This window comes from Podarcis gaigeae, assembly GCF_964106915.1.
Source record: "Podarcis gaigeae genome assembly, chromosome: 10".
In the NCBI taxonomy this organism is placed as follows: Eukaryota; Metazoa; Chordata; class Lepidosauria; order Squamata; family Lacertidae; genus Podarcis; species Podarcis gaigeae.
In genome coordinates, this window is record NC_139686.1 from 42,430,046 (window position 1) to 42,449,137 (window position 19,092).

General features: G+C 46.0%; 1 protein-coding gene across 1 annotated transcript; it reads right to left on the reverse strand.

The window, feature by feature from the left end:
- Positions 1 to 1,846: 1,846 nt before the first annotated feature.
- LOC310825597 (GLIPR1-like protein 1) lies at positions 1,847 to 17,273 on the reverse strand. The gene is made up of 6 exons (XM_083699470.1): positions 17,025 to 17,273; positions 11,506 to 11,763; positions 6,053 to 6,156; positions 4,485 to 4,570; positions 2,228 to 2,260; positions 1,847 to 2,138 (listed from the first exon to the last, which is right to left on the reverse strand). The coding sequence occupies exons 1-6, from the start codon at positions 17,208 to 17,210 to the stop codon at positions 1,975 to 1,977; spliced, it is 831 nt and encodes a 276-aa protein (XP_083555596.1). The 5' UTR covers positions 17,211 to 17,273; the 3' UTR covers positions 1,847 to 1,974.
- Positions 17,274 to 19,092: the final 1,819 nt, after the last annotated feature.

Sequence of the window (19,092 nt, forward strand, 5' to 3'; positions counted from 1 at the left end):
AAACAAGTGTACAGGAAGTGGCTTCTTTAACATGCGTGTTGAAACAAAACCAAAACAGGGAAGCCCAGATACAGCATTTTAATCTGATGAATAAAAAATGTTTCTGGTGTATAGCAAGCTAGGACCAATTCTGAGACAGGGTGCAATTAATTGAGGGCTTATCCAGAGAAGATGGAGGTATGTTTCATTGAATCATAGAATTTGTAATCTAGTCCAACCGCCTGCAATGCAGGAATCTTTTGCTCAACATGGGATTTGAACCCACAACCCTGAGATTAACAGGAATAATAGTAGTTGTAGTAGTAGTAGTATCATGCTCTACCAACTGAGCAAGACAGTGGTGGTTTGTCAAGCCACCTTTAACTTTCTTAAACCCTGTTGGAGCTCCAAATGCCCACATGCAATGCTTTGGGAATTGTAGAACTTACAGGAGAAACACTGAATTGGTTGTTTACTTTTTAAGATTGTGGGCTGAATTTAGAACCATTCTTGTGTGAACTGGCCCTAAAGCACTCTGGCTATATAGATCTCACTCATTTGAATAGGACTTCCTCCAAACAAAATATGAAGTGGATTCTGCCCATAGAAGAATACGCAAGTAAAATATTGTTTAAATCCTACATTAGATTCTTCCTTTGAAGAAGCACTTTCCCATATTCAGGCCCTTCTACAGGATGGGGAAGCTGTTTGGCCAGCACTCCTGCCAGACAGAAAGAGAAACGTGACTTATTTAGAAGAACATTTGGCCTAGTTCTAAAGAGGACTCAGACTTAAGACGCCAATGGAGTGAGACTATATCTCCCTCCTCCCACCCCAAAGAAGTTACTGCTGGCTTATCGAAGGCTGTGACCAAGGCCTCACATTTATCACAATTAACTGGAAATGGAATTAAAACAGTACACTAATTAAAAAACAGTACACTAATTAACGCAATGCACTCTTCCATAGACAAGTTTTTCTTATATTTACTTACAAGTAGAATCCCATTAAGCAAAGATCTGTGGTAACTTCAATTTAAAGTACCGGTATATGGTTTTAAAATGTAGCTAGTTTTATTGTTTCCTGTTCATTCCTGCAGATGAATAGCCTGTTAATTACCCTTTGAATAACCACTTTGAATTGCCCAGTAGGAGTTTCTGGTACACTTCTGTGCATGTGTAGGAATCCTCTACAGTCATACCTTGGAAGTTAAACGGAATCCGTTCCGGAAGTCCGTTCAATTTCCAAAACGTTTGCAAACCAAATGGTGGCTTCTGATTGGCTGCAGGAAGCTCCTGCAGCCAATCAGAAACCATGGAAGCCCCATTGGGCGCTTGGGTTCCAAAAAAAGTTTGTAAACCGAACAATCACTTCTAGGTTTGCGGTGTTTGGGAACCAAAATGTACTCCAGCCAAGGTTGATGAAGTGAGGATTAGTTACCAAGTTCCTCTTTTCATTTATGTTGAAAACAATGTGAGTTGATCCACAGGGTAATCAACAGGTAGCCTATACTTAATATCCCAGCTAGAAACAAAACGTAGCAATAAAGTGGGCTGAATTTGTAAAGAAGTGTTTAATTTAAAGGCACAAGTCTTCAGAAAAACCCTTGTAGTGTTTTGTGTGCCAAAACAGACATACTGCTGTTACAATTACATGAAGAAAAAAACCTGCAAAGAACTTCGGAGGATAACATGAAAAGAACTGGACTGCTCCAGAAAAAGTGAGCAGTAAAAGAATGGCAATTCCAGAGACAGGTTTCTACGGATCAGTAAAACCCATAATATTGCACACTGACACACACACACAATATTTGTATTCATTTTTCTGCTTTTAAAAATATCCCCAAGTCATTAAAATGAAACAATAAACTTTTTAATAATTTTATTAAATTGAAAATATATAAAACAATGTAATTAACCAAATCTATTTTAAAAACATAAACATCCATGTACATATGAGTCTTAGATATTAAGGATGTTTTGTGTTATATGCATCTCATACAGTTTCTGTTTGCAGCATTAAATCTGGATAACATTTCTGTAAACAGTAAACAGTAAGAAATGCTAGAAGTGTTAGTGATGGCCTTAAAACTGCAAGTACAATACAGGAGTCATCACATATAAGCTTGTGTTCCCATGGAGGATACCATCGTGAATAGCCTATTTAAAACAAACAAACATATTTTTACTAGGCAAGAATGTCATTTTAAATGTAAACTTGAGCTATATAATTAAATTGTAATACATACGCTTGATGTATATTTTGTCACGACTTGAATTTCCTGCACAAGGAAAAAAGTAGCATTATAACTAGTGGAGAAACCTGTTTCACAATATTAATATATTATCAATGGGTTTTACTTGTTTTCAGTCAGAGCGCAGCAGGTAGCTCATAGCATTTCTACAGAATTTCAGCATCCAGAATGTGCAATCATCAGTGTATGACACAATCATTTACCGTATTTTTCGCCCTATAGGACGCACTTTTTCCCCTCCAAAAATGAAGGCGAAATGTGTGTGCGTCCTATGGGGCGAATGCAGGCTTTCGCTGAAACCTGGAGAGCGAGAGGGGTCGGTGTGCACCAACCCCTCTCGCTCTCCAGGCTTCAGGAAGCTATCCCCCCAGCCCGGCAAGCTCCGGGAGCCATGGCGAGGTTGTGCGCAACCTCGCCATCACTCTTGGACCTGTTCTGGGGGCTGGGGAAGCTTGGGCTTCCTCCGCCCCGCAAGCTCTGGGAGCAATGGCGAGGTTGTGCAACCTCACCATCGCTTGCGGGGCTGGGGGCGGGGGAAGCCCGAGCTTCCCCGACCCCAGCCCCCAGAACAAGTCCGGGGGCTGGGGTCGGGGAAGCTCGGGCTTCCCCCGCCCCCAGCCCCGCAAGCGATGGTGAGGTTGCACAAGCGACGGTGAGGTCCTGCTCGCTGTCATGGCTTCTTTGCTCTTTGGGGCTCGGGGGGGGGATATTTTTTTTCTTTACCCCCCCCCCCAAATAAGTGCGCCCTATGGGCCGGTGCGTCCTATAGGGCGAAAAATACGGTATTTGGTAAAAATAAACTCATCTCCAAACTCTTGAACTTTAATTAGGCATGAATTAACAAAGAAGTCAGGATACAGCCTGAAAGCATCTCCATAGATTATGAGTTGTGTAAGCAAATCTGTGGTAGTGCAATGCCTGTGATTGCATTGTCTGACACCATTGTCACACTATTGTAGACAAGGATGTAAAATTGTTGGAACCTTGAAGCTGGATTTTGTACAATTGTGTAGCACAATTCTATCATTATGATATGATTTCACAGTGTTGTGAAATTGCAGCCATTTACTACAGTGTTGTGAAATTGCAGCCATTTACTACAATATATTTAAAAGATCGGGTTTCCTTCCAGGTCTTGCAGATTGTTTGCTTTGACAACCAAACCTGCCTTGCTCTAAGTTCCATGACTTGAACTTAACAGAAATACAGTGGTGCCTCACAAGACGAAATTAATTCGTTCCGCAAGTCTTTTCGTCTTGTGAGTTTTTCGTCTTGCGAAGCACAGTTTCCCATAGGAATGCATTGAAAATCAATCAATGCGTTCCTATGGAAACCGCCTTCAGACCAGGTCCGGGGAGTCTGTCCCCCGACCTCTTCTGAAGGCCGGCGGGGGGCGAAAGTCTTTGCTTCCCCCCCCCTGCCTTCCCGGGACAGCGGAGACTTCTCCACTGTCTCGGGGCGATCTTAAAATGCTGGCAGGCGGCAGCGAAGGATTCGCTGCCGTCCCCCAGCATTTTAAAAGCCCCCGGGACAGCAGAGACTTCTCCGCTGTCCCGGGGCGATTTTAAAATGCTGGCGGGCGGCAGCGAAGCCTTCGCTGCCACCCGCCAGCATTTTAAAAACCCCGGGACAGCGGAGGACTTCTCCGCTGTCCCGGGGCGATTTAAAAGCCCCCGGGAAGGCAGGCAGGGGGGACAAAGACTTTTGCCCCCCGCCGGCCTTCAGAAGAGGTCCAGGACCTCTTCTGAAGGCTGGCGGGGGGCAAAAGTCTTTGCTCCCCCCCGCCTGCCTTCAAAAGCCATCCGGGATAGCGGGAAGCGCTTCCCTGCTATCCCGGACTGCTTTTAAAATGCTGGTGGTGGGGAGCAAAGCCGTTCGGCCCCCGCCAGCCTTCCTGGACCTCTTCTGAAGGCCAGAGAGGGGGGGAAAGGCTTTGCTCCCCACCGCTAGCATTTAAAAGAGGTCCCTGGAGATTTCTTCTTGCGAAGCAAGCCCATAGGGAAATTCATTTTGCGAAGCGCCTCCAAAACGGAAAACCCTTTCGTCTAGCGGGTTTTTCGTCTTGCGAGGCGTTCGTCTTGCGGGGCACCACTGTATATATGTGTGTGCATACACACACATAGACACATGCATATACATACATATATACACACAAGAGAAGCTCGTATTGCTTTAAAGTTAATAGAAATATATACATATGTGCGTGAGAAAGCCTTTCATGAATGTTCATTTTACTCAGATCTGTACTTACTACAGAGATGGTCTTGACAAGTGTCTCCTTCTGGGCATGCACTACAGGGCTGTCCTGTTTTGTAAGGTCTTGAAGGGTAGGTGTCACTAAGGAGCATAATTTCCAGAATGTAATAAGGTACTCAATTCACAAGCTAAACTGAAGACTAAAGGACAAGCTATTCTGAATATACCGTATTTTTTGCTCTATAAGACTTTTTCCCTCCTAAAAAGTAAGGGGAAATGTGTGCGTGTCTTATGGAGCGAATGCAGGCTGCGCAGCTATCCCAGAAGCCAGAACAGCAAGAGGGATTGCTGCTTTCACTGCGCAGCAATCCCTCTTGCTGTTCTGGCTTCTGAGATTCAGAATATTTTTTTTCTTGTTTTCCTCCTCCAAAAACTAGGTGCGTCTTGTGGTCTGGTGCGTCTTATAGAGCGAAAAATACGGTTAATTTTTTAGTTGTAACAAATGTGTTGAGGTATCAACTAAAAAAATTTAGGTTATACAATGGATTTTCCTGAGTTAGAATAGTTGAACAGTCCTATGCTGTGGATTAGATATAGACTGTGATATATACAAAATTAATAAATCTGTGAAGGGAATATTTAGGACTGCCAAATGTGACCTTTAAAGTTACAGCAAAGAGGCCAACCACTGCACTGCAACCTTGATCAGTTCAGTAATGACTACATGAACTTCAACCCCTATGAGTAATTGCTTATGTGAGGGGTCTGCAATGTGAACTTCTGAGCCTCTTCTTTCTTTCTTTCTTTCTTTCTTTCTTTCTTTCTTTCTTTCTTTCTTTTTTTTTTTGCAGTGCGATTCTTTTAAGAAGCCATCACAGATTTAAAATTAAATTTGAATTAAGTGCAAGACAAATAATATGCACATTTAATTCTATGTACTTCAGAAACACTTATTTGCTTAATATCTAAAGTAAAGGTAAAGGTACCCCTGCCCGTACGGGCCAGTCTTGACAGACTCTGGGGTTGTGCATCCATCTCACTTAAGAGGCCAGGGGCCAGCGCTGTCCGGAGACACTTCCGGGTCACGTGGCCAGCGTGACAAAGCTGCATCTGGCGAGCCAGCACAGCACACGGAACGCCGTTTACCTTCCCGCTGGTAAGCGGTCCCTATTTATCTACTTGCACCCGGGGGTGCTTTCGAACTGCTAGGTTGGCAGGCGCTGGGACCGAGCAGCGGGAGCGCACCCCGCCGCGGGGATTCGAACTGCCGACCTTTCGATCGGCAAGCCCTAGGCGCTGAGGCTTTTACCCACAGCGCCACCTGCGTCGCTTAATATCTACCAGCACTCATTTATGAAAAAAAATTGGACACTTACAGCCAAATCCTATACATGTCTATTAAGAAGTGAGCCCTATTAGGTCCAATAAAACTTATACTCAGCTATCTATTCATACGACTCCCTCCTTAAATATTTACAGTACTTAAGCTAAATAAAATACCAAAGCCTTAGAAAATTTACACAGCCACTTTGTGCACGGTCAATGAAAAAATCACCTAAAATCCTACACTTCTTAGGTCACTGGCTGGGTTTATCTTATTCTCTTAAACATTTGTTAACTTACGTCGGACCATAATTGCAAACGAAATATTCAGTATTTCTATGTCGATCAAGTCTACGACAGAAAACAACAGCACAGCCAACCTTATAAGTAGAAGCCCGAACAACCTGGGGGGGGGGGGAGCAGATTTTATTTTACAAAGAAAGGTACAATTTGTGTTAATTGTTACCAAGTCCAGGTATTTAGGCTTTAGAGATTTAGTACAAACCCTCCAGTTTTCAGAACAAAGAACTGTGAATGGTTTTCATCTTTGGGGTCAGGATGTGGCAGAAGTGCCTTCGCTGGTGGAAAGGAACTTCTCTTAGGCTACAGCAACATCCTGCAGTGGATCAGCCTTCACCAGCTGAACCTTATCAGCCTATCTGTGTCCCTTAAAAGTTACGGGATCTGCCTACACAGGTGTATGTATTATTGATGATCTTCAATCTAGGGATTGTTACCTGCCACAGAGGCTGCTACATGGTATTTCCACTCACTTAATTATTTGGTGGAATTAGCAAAGACAGCCAATTCTCAATTTGGGTTAATATAGAGTATTTATTTATTTATTTATTTATTTATTTATTACTTACTTACTTACTTACTTACTTACTTACTTACTTACACACACACACTGCCAAAATTGCAGTCAATAAGTAATACTGTGTTGTGGCTTGAACAAAAATTACAGGATAAAAAGATCATGGGCCTAGCCAAGGGGGGTGGGGGTGGATAGCTGCTCCCCCCTTCAAGTAAAACAATAGAAATACTTAACTAACAGACCAATCATGTCAGTTCTGCCCCCCTCCCCCCAAAAAAAACCCAAAAATCCTGGCTACACCCATGAAAAATATTGTTAGTTATCACAAGATTATACACGGGGCATCTAAATCCACATTCCCTTGACCAACAGATTATACTTCTATTATACAGACTAGGGTTGTCATACATTCAGAATTTCCTGGACATTGCCGGGAATCAGCCATCGGAAACAGTGTCTGGGTGGAAATAGCTTTAATGTTTGGGAAAATCCGGACATATGGCAACACACGTTGGAAGTGTAGATTTTGGCGAATTTCCTTAAAAATAGCTCAGAAACTACTTCCTCTTCTAGATCTTACAAAAAAAGCTCAACAGCTTTGGGCAAAATTACAAACAAAACAAAAAGCTGGGTCTGGACCACACAAAGACAGAAGGATATCAAGATTTACAGGAGGGCTCTCCATATGCCACATCCCCCCTCCTCCCCTATCCCTAGGCCACACTACTAAACCCTGCTCCACTTCCTTTTCTAGTGCTGAACTTTGATGATGTCTCTTGCTTGTCATGACCGAGGAGTGCACAAATCTCAGGCGTTTGTGTGGCTGGAATGTGGTTTATTGTATGAAGGTAAAATTCATAGCCTTTGCTCTGCCCATTTTTGCCTCTGGTCCCACCCAGCACCGGTGTGTGGTATGTAGCATCCAGAATGTGGGCCTTGGGCTGAAAAAGATTCTTCACCCCACCTCAAGAGGCAATAACCACGACAAATAAAACAACAAAACACAGATAAGATGAAAGGGTACAGTGAAGAGGATACAAGGCAGAAAATAGCTACAACTGGCGGCGGAAGAAGATTGGAAGAAATTTAAGGAAAGGACTATCTTAAGAAACATTGTAAAATTATTGAATGTTAGAACGATGTTGATTGAGAAATTAAGGGGTTTTTAGCTGTAATGATTATGTAATTAAGAAAAGAAAGATCAAAAATTAAACAGAAATTAGGGGAAGGATTTGCTGAATTGATTTAATTAGAGATTGGAATACAGAAAGGGGAGGTATGAGGAGGTCGGGAAAGTAAGTTTTACGAATATAAGGGATTGAAATTATACTTGTTGTTGTATGTGTTTTGTATGTATGTCTTTTTGCTTTTTCTGTTTTTTGTTATTTCTATTTCATATAATTTTTTGAAAACTTTAATAAATATCTTTTTTTTAAAAAAAAGAAAATAGCTACAACTGGACATTTCTGTTTTCAGGGAGAAGTTTGGGTGCCAAGGATTGTGGAGCAGCCTCCATAGGGAAGACTGAATGAAATGGTATTTTAAAAACTAGGTTTCCTTAAGAGAGAGGGTTCCTGAGAGACAAAGGATTAAGACTGAAGATGAAGCAAGACAGAATAGATATGGCATGCCAATAGGCACAGGTACTGAGTTACAGCATAGAGAACAGGTTTCTGCCTGACTGGGAGGTCTCAGGAGTGCCTTGAGCCAATCAAAACAAGGTGCTCAGGTGACCAGAGGTAACTGATTTGTACTAAATGTTAATGATAAGATGATTTAAAAAATGGTGGACCATTTTATTCAGAAGGAGGCTGATTAATGACCGAATGAAAGTATATGCCTCTCAGAAGTGGCAAACAGTCCAGGTGCATAATTATGCATTCCTCTCCATCCCATGTGTATTGCTTGAAAGCAGCAAGCTTAACCAAGCTTTGCTTCTTCTGTCCTGTTTGCAAGAATGTACATTACCATTCACCTTTAGAGTGGATCCAACTTGTACAGAGTGCTGGCCAAACCAAAGCTTGAATATTTGTGCAGCATGGATTCAGAAAAGATAATAGAAATGGCACGTCTCATATGCAGCAGAAGGAAGTTCCAATGGATAGGTGACACCACACTAAAGGCCCAATTCCTACATCATATGGAGTGGATCTCCTCATGAGGCGGCATATACATAAAGTCCTCTCCTGCAGAGTGCAGTGATTGGTTGGGTATATAAGGGATGAGAGAGCATTTTAGGATAGGCCGAAATATTGGGAAATAATAGAGAAAGAGGGCAATAATTGGAAATTGCAGAGTTTGGAAAAAATGAAAGACAAAGTGCGAGACTGGTTACACTACGCTCAGATTCAAGAAATTTTTAAAAAGGATAAAAAGTTAGGATTCCAGGTGGAGAAATCGAAGTTGGAAACAGAATTGTTAGAACCTAAGACTAAAGTACTCTCAAGAATGTATAACTTGCTGTTGAAATGGAATACACAAGATGAAATGGTTAAGTTGGCCATGATAAAGTGGGCACAGGATATTGGGCATAATATTATGTTTGAGGATTGGGAAAGGTTGTGGACCACGGGGATGAACTTCACGGCATGTAATGCTCTGAAGGAAAATGTAATGAAAATGATATATAGGTGGTACATGACCCCAGTTAAACTTGCCAAAATATGCCATGTGCCGGACAATAAATGTTGGAAATGTAAGGAAAATGAAGGAACATTCTTTCACCTCTGGTGGACTTGTCCCAGGGTGAAGGTCTTCTGGGAAATGATATATAATGAGCTGAAAAAGGTATTTAAGTATACCTTCCTTAAGAAACCAGAGGCCTTCCTCTTGGGCATTGTCGGCCAGATGGTGCCAAAGAAGGATCGAACATTCTTTTTGTACGCAACAGCAGCAGCAAGGATACTTATCGCTAAGAAGTGGAAAACTCAAGATCTACCCACGCTGGAAGAATGGCAGATGCAGCTGATGGACTATATGCAACTGGCTGAGATGACTGGCAGAATTCGAGACCTGGGAGAAGAGAGGGTTGAAGAAGATTGGAGGAAATTTAAGACTTATTTACAAAAATATTGTGATTTGGTGGAAAGTTAAGTAGGATGTTTGATCATAAATAATTGGCCACCACAAAATCGGATCGGAATGGGATGTAAAGTGAGATTAAGAGAAATAAATTTGCAGAGGACTATATTTAAATAAGCGGTTATAAAATTTGCAAACTAGATGATAAATTGCATGGAAAAAATCTATGATGATGAAAATGGCAGCGGGAGATGTGAGGAAGTCCAAAGAAGTTATGAAACTCTGTTGAGATAAAAGTAAGGTTGTTTATTATCTTTGTACTTTATTCTGTAAAAACCCCTAATAAAAATTTTATTAAAAAAAAAAGAGAGAGCATTTTAGGATATACAGGGCTAACCTTCAATCATCATTCATGCCTTGTAGGTGCAAAGCCTGAGTGATTAAAGCAAACTAATCCTTCCAATACACAAATCAGGTATGGATCCAAGCCACCACATTGCTGCACCAAAGGCAGGTACTGGCACAGCAAATTGACTCCACGTGTAGCTATCCTATATCTCCTGTAAGCAAGGGTCCTTTGCTGCCGCTTGATGTTGTTTTATTATTTGTTTTAATATTGTATGCTGCTTTGTGTATTCCAACAGAAAAGTGGTACAAAAGCATCATTCATTCATTCATAAATAACTTCCTTGGGTGCCCATGGGGCTTGGAAAGGGGAAGATCCCAAGTTTTTACAGATATTTCAAGGAGCTTCCAGCATCCTGAGCTATACATCTTGCAATTTATATACTTTGATTAAAGCTATAATTCTTGCAATTTATATAATCTCATTAAAATTATATAATCTCATTAAAACTGAAGTTGACAAAAATATAGTCAGAAATTTTAGAAATGATCTCTACATTAATTTCTACCATTCTATGACTTGGAAGCAGACTAGAGCCAGGACAAGGTGATTTCCACCAGTCTTTCTCCCAGCAACAATCACCAGGTCGCAATTTCCTCAAAGCCTCTTTGGAGGGGTTGGGAGACCCTACTGAGTAGGGTGGACTATGACATGGGGAACTGAAAGGGGCTCTAGTAGACAAGGTGCTGAAAACCAGGCAGAGAAATATTCTGTGAATGAGAATTTCTCTCTTGGAAGGTGCCTGATTTTTAGTAATCTCCTCTTCCCCTGTGCCACAGTCCACTCCATTCAGTAGGATTTCTCGACCCACTTCGGTAGAGGTTTTTCAGGTGGCTTAGGTGCAAAGGGGATGGGAAAGTCCCGTTCTACCTCTTCTCTTCAGGTAGTGCTTCTTTGGATGATGATGTTGATGATTTAAATTTGTGTACTGCCCTTCATCTGAAGCTAACAGGGTGGTTCACAAGATAAAAATACAAAATGAGAACACAAAATACACCATAAAACCAAAACCAGAACAAACCCCAACTCCCACAAACACATTTAAAAGGCCATAGAATATTAATCAGCCGAAGGCCTGGTTACAGAGAAACATCTTTGCCTGGCGGCTAAAGATATGCAAGGAAGGTGCCAGCCGAGCTTCCCTGGAAAGAGCATTCCATAAATGGGGAGCAGAAAAGGCCTGTTCATATGTTGCCACCCTCCAGACCTCTTGCGGAGGAGGCACATGAAGAAGAGCTTCAGATGATGATCACAGGGTCCTGGTTGATTCATATGGGGAGAGGTGATCCCTGAGGTATTGGGATCCTGACATCATGACATTAGTTATAAATTCAATATCCAATGTCATTTATAACCAAATGGATATTTATAACTAAATGTGATAGCCTTCAGATTACTTTTTAAAGTATTATATAGCACCATTATAACAATCACTTTATGTACTTGCTGTCTTAAGTGATCAATGTTTCTTGATGTTTTAAGACTATCTTAACTGAGAATGGAAGTTACCTGTTTATAATGTCTGCATACTTGTGAACACGAATTGTCCTGGTAATCATAGAAATCTTTATCCGAGTACCATGAATAGATGGCATTAGAAGAATTAAATGGCACTCTGCGGGCAGGTCCAAACCATATATTTTCTCCTACAGGATGAAGTTTAGGATCGGGATGGCCAGCTCCTTTTTCCTTCATAAAATGGTTATGTTGAAAAATACATTTCTGTCCCCATGCTCTAGCAGTTCTAGCTAAAGCTAGATCCCATGTCTGCAGGATACAAGAAATATATAATGCATTTTTTAAATCACATTTTCATTAGCTAACTCCCATGAGTGACTATAAATTTTTTATTATTATTATTATTATTATTATTATTATTATTATTATGCCCCACCCATCTGGCTAGGTTTCCACATCCACATTTCAACAGAACTGCAAACATTATGCAAATATTTATTTGGATCAAGCACTTAAAGCAGAACAATCTTATACTGTACATAATATCCTCAGAAGTAAGTCCTGTTGAGTTCAATGGGGCATATGCCAAGACAAGTAGGTATAGATTGCAGTCTAAGTTGGTTTCATCCTGAAACTTGGCATTATCTAGTCAACAGTATCATAGCAACCCAGGCACTTATGCATATTAATTTAGGACAGGGCTAATTAGGTCCTCCAGGCCTCCCCATTTGACCAGCCAAAACCAGCCAAGCCATGCTCATTTATGGCATTTGGGTTCAGGCAGGGAAAGTTGAACCTGAACCCAAAAACCATTTGTGCTTACCACTGATCAGCAGGACCTACAAAGCTCTTTACAAGGCACTCTGAAGCTCTGATGATCAGATGATTATCATTGCTTGAAGAGAGCCCTAACAGCTAAAGCCCCAATGGGATTTGCTAACTAGAGCTGCACTACATGAGAGTTAAATTTTCAGGAGCTTAACTTTTAAAGGTGAAAGTATAGTATTAAGGTTTTTTCTTTCAAAAATGTACACCCCACTTATCCCACATTGTCTAACACTAGAGGCTTAAAACAATCATCAATAAAAATAACACAATGAAAAATAAAACAAAGCACAGAAAAATTATTAAAAAGAACAGTAGGAGGTCTCAGCCAGCCTTCCTGGAAAAACTCTGTTCTTCAGCACAATCTACTCAGAAGTACAGTAATACCTCTGGTTGCAAACTGTCCTCCTTGCAAACTCTTTAGGTTACGAGCTCTGCTAACCCAGAAGTAGCTGCTCCCAGAAGCAAACTTTGCCCTGGGATGCAAGTGGAAATCGCACGCCAGAGGCGCACGCACAACAAAAGGTCCCATTCGTGAAAGCATGCCTCAGGATAAGAACGGTTTCTGGTTACGAATGGATCTCCAGAATGAATTAAGTTCATAACAGGAGGTACCACTGTATATCCTACAATGGAAGGCATGCTCTTCCATTACATCCCAAGACAAATGGATGCCAACCAACTCCCAGGTAAGTGGGTTTAGAACTGCAGCCTCAACAAGCTAGCAAAATGTAAAAAGTGATGAGACCAGACAGGTTTCTCTAAGGGGGACAGTTGAAAGGCCTGAAACAACTGGCAACTGCTTCTTGTATTAACTATACAGTGTTATTAGAATATTATGTAACATTATGCAAGAATTAATATTTGAATCTGCTTATTTTCTTATTCCTTCTCCATTCCCCCCCCCCCCGGCGCTTTTTGAATCACAACTATTAGATTTAATGCTCTGTTCTAAACTGTAAACCACCTCGAGTACATTGCTCCAAAGGCAGCATGTAGTAAAGGAAGCAGTCTAGACCAGGCTTCCTCAAACTCGGCCCTCCAGATGGTTTGAGACTACAATTTCCATCATCCCTGACCACTGGTCCTGCTAGCTAGGGATCGTGGGAGTTGTAGGCTAAAAACATCTGGAGGGCCGAGTTTGAGGAAGCTGGTCTAGACCCTAGAGATTATTCCACTGACAGGAGTTCTGAAAGTGGCTTGCTTCAAAGTAATAGATGTTTATAAATAGATATCACCTGTTTCGAAATGCCTAAAAGATACAGAATTTCAAAAGCCCTAAACTGTCTAGAACCAGGATACCTGCCTAGTCCCTAGAACAGTAGTGGCAGCTGAGAACTACCGTATTTTTCGCCCTATAAGACGCACTTTTTCCCCTCCAAAAATGAAGGGGAAATGTGTGTGCGTCTTATGGGGCGAATGCAGGCTTTCGCTGAAGCCTGGAGAGCGAGAGGCGTCGGTGCGCACCGGCGTCTCTCGCTCTCCAGGCTCCAGGAAGCTATCCGCAAGCCTTGCACGATCGGAGGGAGTTCCCCCGGGCGCGCAAGGCTTGCAGGCGGCAGCCTGCAGCGCGGAGCACGGGGCGCCCTCCGGAGGACGCCCAGTGCTTCGCGTAGGTGTCCGCTAGCCTTGCGCACCCGGGGATCTCCCCCAGGAGCCGAAGGCTTGCGGGCGGCAGCGCGGAGCACGGGGCACCCTTCGGAGGCCGCCCCGTGCTCCGCGCAGGTGTCCGCTAGCCTTGCGCACCCGTGGATCTCCCCCGGGAGCCGAAGGCTCGCGGGCGGCAGCGCGGAGCACGGGGCACCCTTCGGAGGCTGCCCCGTGCTCCGCGCTGGTGTCGGCAAGCCTTGCGCACCCGGGGGATCCCCCCCGTGAGCGCAAGGCTTGCGGGCGGAAGCCGGCAGCGCGGAGCACGGGGCGCCCTTCGGAGGACACCCCGTGCTCCGCGCTGGTGTCGGCAAGCCTTGCGCACCCGGGGGATCTCCCCCCGGGAGTGCAAGGCTTGCGGGCGGCAGCGCGGAGCATGGGGCACCCTTCGGAGGCCGCCCTGTGCTCCGCGCTGGTGTTGGCCAGCCTTGCGCACCCGGGGGATCTCCCCCCAAGAGCACAAGGCTTGCGGGCGGCAGCCGGCAGCACGGGGCGCCCTTTGGAGGCCGCCCCGTGCTCCACGCTGGTGTTGGCAGCCTTGCGCACCCGGGGGATCTCCCCCCGAGAGCGCAAGGCTTGCGGGCGGCAGCTGGCAGTGCGGAGCACGGGGCGCCCTTCGGAGGCCACCCCGTGCTCCGCGCAGGTGTCCGCTAGCCTTGCGCACCCGGGGATCTCCCCCGGGAGCCGAAGGCTTGCGGGCGGCAGCGCGGAGCACGGGGCACCCTTCGGAGGCCACCCCGTGCTCCGCGCTGGTGTCGGCAAGCCTTGCGCACCCGGGGGATCCCCCCCCCCGTGAGCACAAGGCTTGCGGGCGGCAGCCGGCAGCACGGATCACGAGGCGCCCTTTGGAGGCCGCCCCGTGCTCCGCGCTGGTGTTGGCCAGCCTTGCGCACCCGGGGGCAGCGCGGAGCATGGGGCGCCCTTCGGAGGCCACCCCGTGCTCCGCGCTGGTGTTGGCCAGCCTTGCGCACCCGGGGGATTTCCCCCCGAGAGCGCAGGCTTGCGGGCGGCAGCTGGCAGCGCGGAGCACGGGGCGCCCTTCGGAGGACGCCCCGTGCTCCGCGCTGGTGTTGGCAAGCCTTGCGCACCCGGGGGGCGCGTGGGGCGCCCTGAAACAGAGGGCTCCCCATGCTGCGGACTGTAGCCTGCCGCCCAACGCGTGGGGCGCCCTGAAGCAGAGCGCCCCTCGTGCCAGGCAGACATGGGCCAGCCCCACAAGCTCGGGGGACAGCGGGGAGGCGCAGCACCGCCATCCCACTGTTCCCCGACCTGGTTTTGGGGGGAAAAATAAAAGAAATTTTTTCCCCTTTATTTCCCCCCCAAAAAAGTAGGTGCGTCCTATGGGACGGAGCGTCCTATGGGACGAAAAATACAGTACTTGGCTATTTTCAAGATCTTGTTACTAACATTTAAGTTAAATCCTGAACAGCTTTGGGCAAATTTCCCTCAAAGATCATTTGCCCCTATACAGTGGTATCTTGGGTTCCAGCCGCTTCAGGTTTCAGACTCCGCTAACCCAGAAACCTCGGGTTAAAAACTTTGCTTCAGGATGAGAACAGAAATCGTGCAGCGGCAGTGCGGTGGCAGCGGGAGCCCCATTAGCTAAAGTGGTCTTCAGGTTAAGAACAGTTTCAGGTTAAGAATGGACCTCCGGAATGAATTAAGTTCTTAACCCGAGGTACCACTGTACTGTATATGACTTGTAAGTTCACTCAGATGATCTGGAGAAATATTATTCTTGGCAACGCATCCAACAGGGTGGTGACCCAAGAGCAGACATTTTCCATCATTGCCCTTACACTCTCTGGAATGTCTTTCCTTCCGCCATCATATACGGAGTGTAATCTTGCATCCTGTTACTACTGAATTACTGTTTTTATGATATTGTTTTTATGTCGTATTTCTGTATACAGTTGGTTCCTAGCTTGCAGGGGTTTGGAGTAGCTGACCCTTTGGGTCCATTCCAACTCTACAATTCTATAATTCTAACACCCAAAAGATGTTGTACAAAGGTGCAGATTCACATAGGTATGGAGGCATGTTTTTCCTGAATGCAGCGGAGGCAGACTTTCACCCAGTGTAACTTGGGTGTGATTTGTTCCTGTTTGCCAATATAGCTATCCCACAGAAGGTGCCATTCTTGGCTCAGCTTCGCTATTAAAAGTGTGTCAAACATCAGCCTGGGCTTAACTGGTTGGCATTCATCTGTCTCAGGAGACAATGGAGAAGTGAGCTTTTGGGGGTGAGGTCAAACTCTTGCAAGATTGCAGTGTCTGATGTGGCTGTAGCGACTGATGCGGGAGAGACATGTTTTGTTGCAGGTGGGGCAGATGAAGGCGTCTAGTTGTGCTGCTGCAGATGGAGATGCACCACAGAGTTTCTTCTCTCTCCACTCCTCCCAGCGGTCATTTCTCCCCCTTACTATGGATATATGACTTAGGCTGCCTGTCTCCAGGCACTGCGGTCCTCTGCAAGGGATTCCCTCATGGCAAAGTCGATGCTTCCGGCCTTCATGTCACCTTTGCAGCCATCTTTGTACCTCAGAGATGGTCTGCCAAGTGGCCTGGTGCCAGAAGCCAGCTCCCCGCAGAGCACGTCTATGGGGACCCTGCTATCTTCCATTTTGTGGACACGCCTAGGCCAGAGCATTTGTCTAATAGGTTTCAGCGCTGGGATGTTTTCCGTGCCAGGACTAAGCCCTGGAAAACGCAAATGCATACAAACAACAGAAGGCTGCGGCCCTCGAGTTACCTCACAGCTCGCTCTCACGAAGTTCGGGGGCCTAAGCACGCCAGTACCTTCCTACTGTAGTGAAAACATACCCGCAGCGAAATCCCGAAATCCGCAACAGCCTGCGAATTAGGCACAGCAGCCGCTTCAGAAGGGTTCAATGAAGCCCCGCAAAAGCAGACTTGGTTACCCCCCCCCCCGCCCCGCCTTTGACTTTCGCATTTTAAAAAGCGGTGGGCAACGCGGAACAGCGCTTGCCTCGCCTTCCCTTCCTCCGCACCTGAGGAAAGGGCGGCGGAGCGAGCGGCCAGCTCCCCTTCGAGCGCCTTCCCCCGCCCGCCCCCCGGCCGCATTCCGGGCACACACACCATGTAAAGCATGTCGGCGGCCTGGGGCTGCACTTCGGAGCGAAGCCTATTGTGGATGTCGACGTACTGACCGATAAAGGTCTTGTTGGTAATTCCGGGGTAAGTCTGCGGCCGAAACCTCTTCCTCCCGCGCGCGCCTTCGAGGGCGACGAGCCCAAGCAGCACCCACGGCCACAGCCTCGGCATGGCGGCAGCTGCGCCCTCGCACGTCGGAAGCGCCAGTCCGGCGTGCGTGCGGGAGGGTGCGCATGCGCGGCTGCTCTCCTTCAACGGTCGGCGCGCGAGGTCTGCTGCACGCTTCATCCGAAGTCGACCCCATTGCGTTCTGCGGGGCTTATTTCTAACCAGGCGTGTACAGTACAGGATTTTAGCCTTACTCTGTTCTCTGATCTTTTGCTGTTCCTCAGCTTCAAGGGTTTATCTCTCGCGAGCTTTGGCTCAAATCAAGCCCTAGCCTGCCCCGCTCTGCACGCGTGTTGGTCTGATGCTGTGCGCGTGTCTGCAGCTCCGTTCAATTCGAAGGGAATTTCTCCTAGACTTGCCTCCAATTCATCGCTGCTGTGCATTGCCATTCTAACCGAGTTTACACTTGCGGAGTAAGATGGTGGTCGTTCCAAGTGTCCTGTGGCTCGCAGTCTGTTGCTCCTAGCGTCTGAACAGTGGTGCAGGATCTAAACCGTGCATGGCTGTCAACGTTTCCGTTTTTTTAAGGGAAATAACCATTTTCCGAATAGGATTCCTCGCAAGAAAAGGGAAACGTTGACAGCTATGAAACCACGGTGTTCCTTTTGTCCGGTACGGTGCCTTTGAGACCTCACGGAGGCACTGAAAGCAACGGGCAGAGCACTCAAGAAACTGAAGTCGATAGCAGAAGCAGTGGTGGTGGTCCTGTTGCTTCCCATCGGCTCCACTGGGCCATTTCAAACGCCATTGGGAAGGGGAGAGAAGGAGATGAGTTCAGCAATAGCAATGAAGCCCACCAAGAGAGAACAACACAGGAATGCTACTGGCACCAGACCAGCCAGAAACTAATTTGAGGAGGGAATTGGTTACACTGAAGGAGGTAATGGCCTCCTCCTGGGGTTGGGGCATTGGAAGATAGTAGTTCTTTCTGCAATTAGGCATCAGAGCACAGATGGGAACTGTAAGATACATGCTAGTTAATAAAATCTCTTGTCCAGATAGGCTTGGCTTTTTTATTGTGGAAGTTCCCCCGATGTACCAGGCAGATAGGGACAGAGGGACAGTGGCAGGCAGGTGGGGGGAGGCATTCTTATTAACAATGACACCACTCTGCTGTCTTTTCTTTTTCTTTTCAGCACAAATCCATTCCTTTGAATATTCACTGTGTTCACTTTGCTTACAGTGCAATCCCAGCCCCCAGATACACCATTTGAGATAGCCCCAGAGTATCTTCTTACACTGACTGTGGGAAAGCCTAGTTGGTGTAAACTAAGCCAGTGTAAGTAACATTGGTGTACATGGCAAAAAAGGGCCATAGCCAAGGTGGGGAGTGGTTATGCCAAGTCAGGGAGAGGGCCGAACAAAGTTGCACTGCTTCCGAACTCCCTGAGTTCACTGGTCTCGTCTACACAGCTTGATATAAAATACACCACCAGGTTTAACTAAATTCACTACAGGAGTAAATAGAAGGGTAGAAGATGAAAGTTCACCTTGCCTCCCTGGCCACATACATTCTGGTCAGAAGCAGTTCGGATACAGCTGAACATACACAGGAGATACACTAGCAAATCTACCTAGTAAGGATTGCTCTGTAAAGCTGCAGTTTATACACAATTAAAGGTAAAGGTAAAGGTACCCCTGCCCGTACGGGCCAGTCTTGACAGACTCTGGGGTTGTGCGCCCATCTCACTTAAGAGGCCAGGGGCCAGCGCTGTCCGGAGACACTTCCGGGTCACGTGGCCAGCGTGACACCGCTGCTATGGCGAGCAAGAGCCACACACGGAAACGCCGTTTACCTTCCCGCTGGTAAGCGGTCCCTATTTATCTGCTTGCACCCGGAGGTGCTTTCGAACTGCTAGGTTGGCAGGCGCTGGGACCGAGCAGC

What these genes read in the sequence shown, in the direction of transcription:
- LOC310825597 (XM_083699470.1), bottom strand. Translation starts at nt 17,210, where the DNA reads ATGCCGAGGCTGTGGCCGTGGGTGCTGCTTGGGCTCGTCGCCCTCGAA. An exon ending in TATGCAGACATTATAAACAG is followed by an intron (nt 6,157 to 11,505) that starts GTAACTTCCATT and finishes CCCCCCCCCCAG; the next exon opens with GTTGTTCGGGCTTCTACTTA. An exon ending in TGACAAAATATACATCAAGC is followed by an intron (nt 2,139 to 2,227) that starts GTATGTATTACA and finishes TGTTTTAAATAG; the next exon opens with GCTATTCACGATGGTATCCT.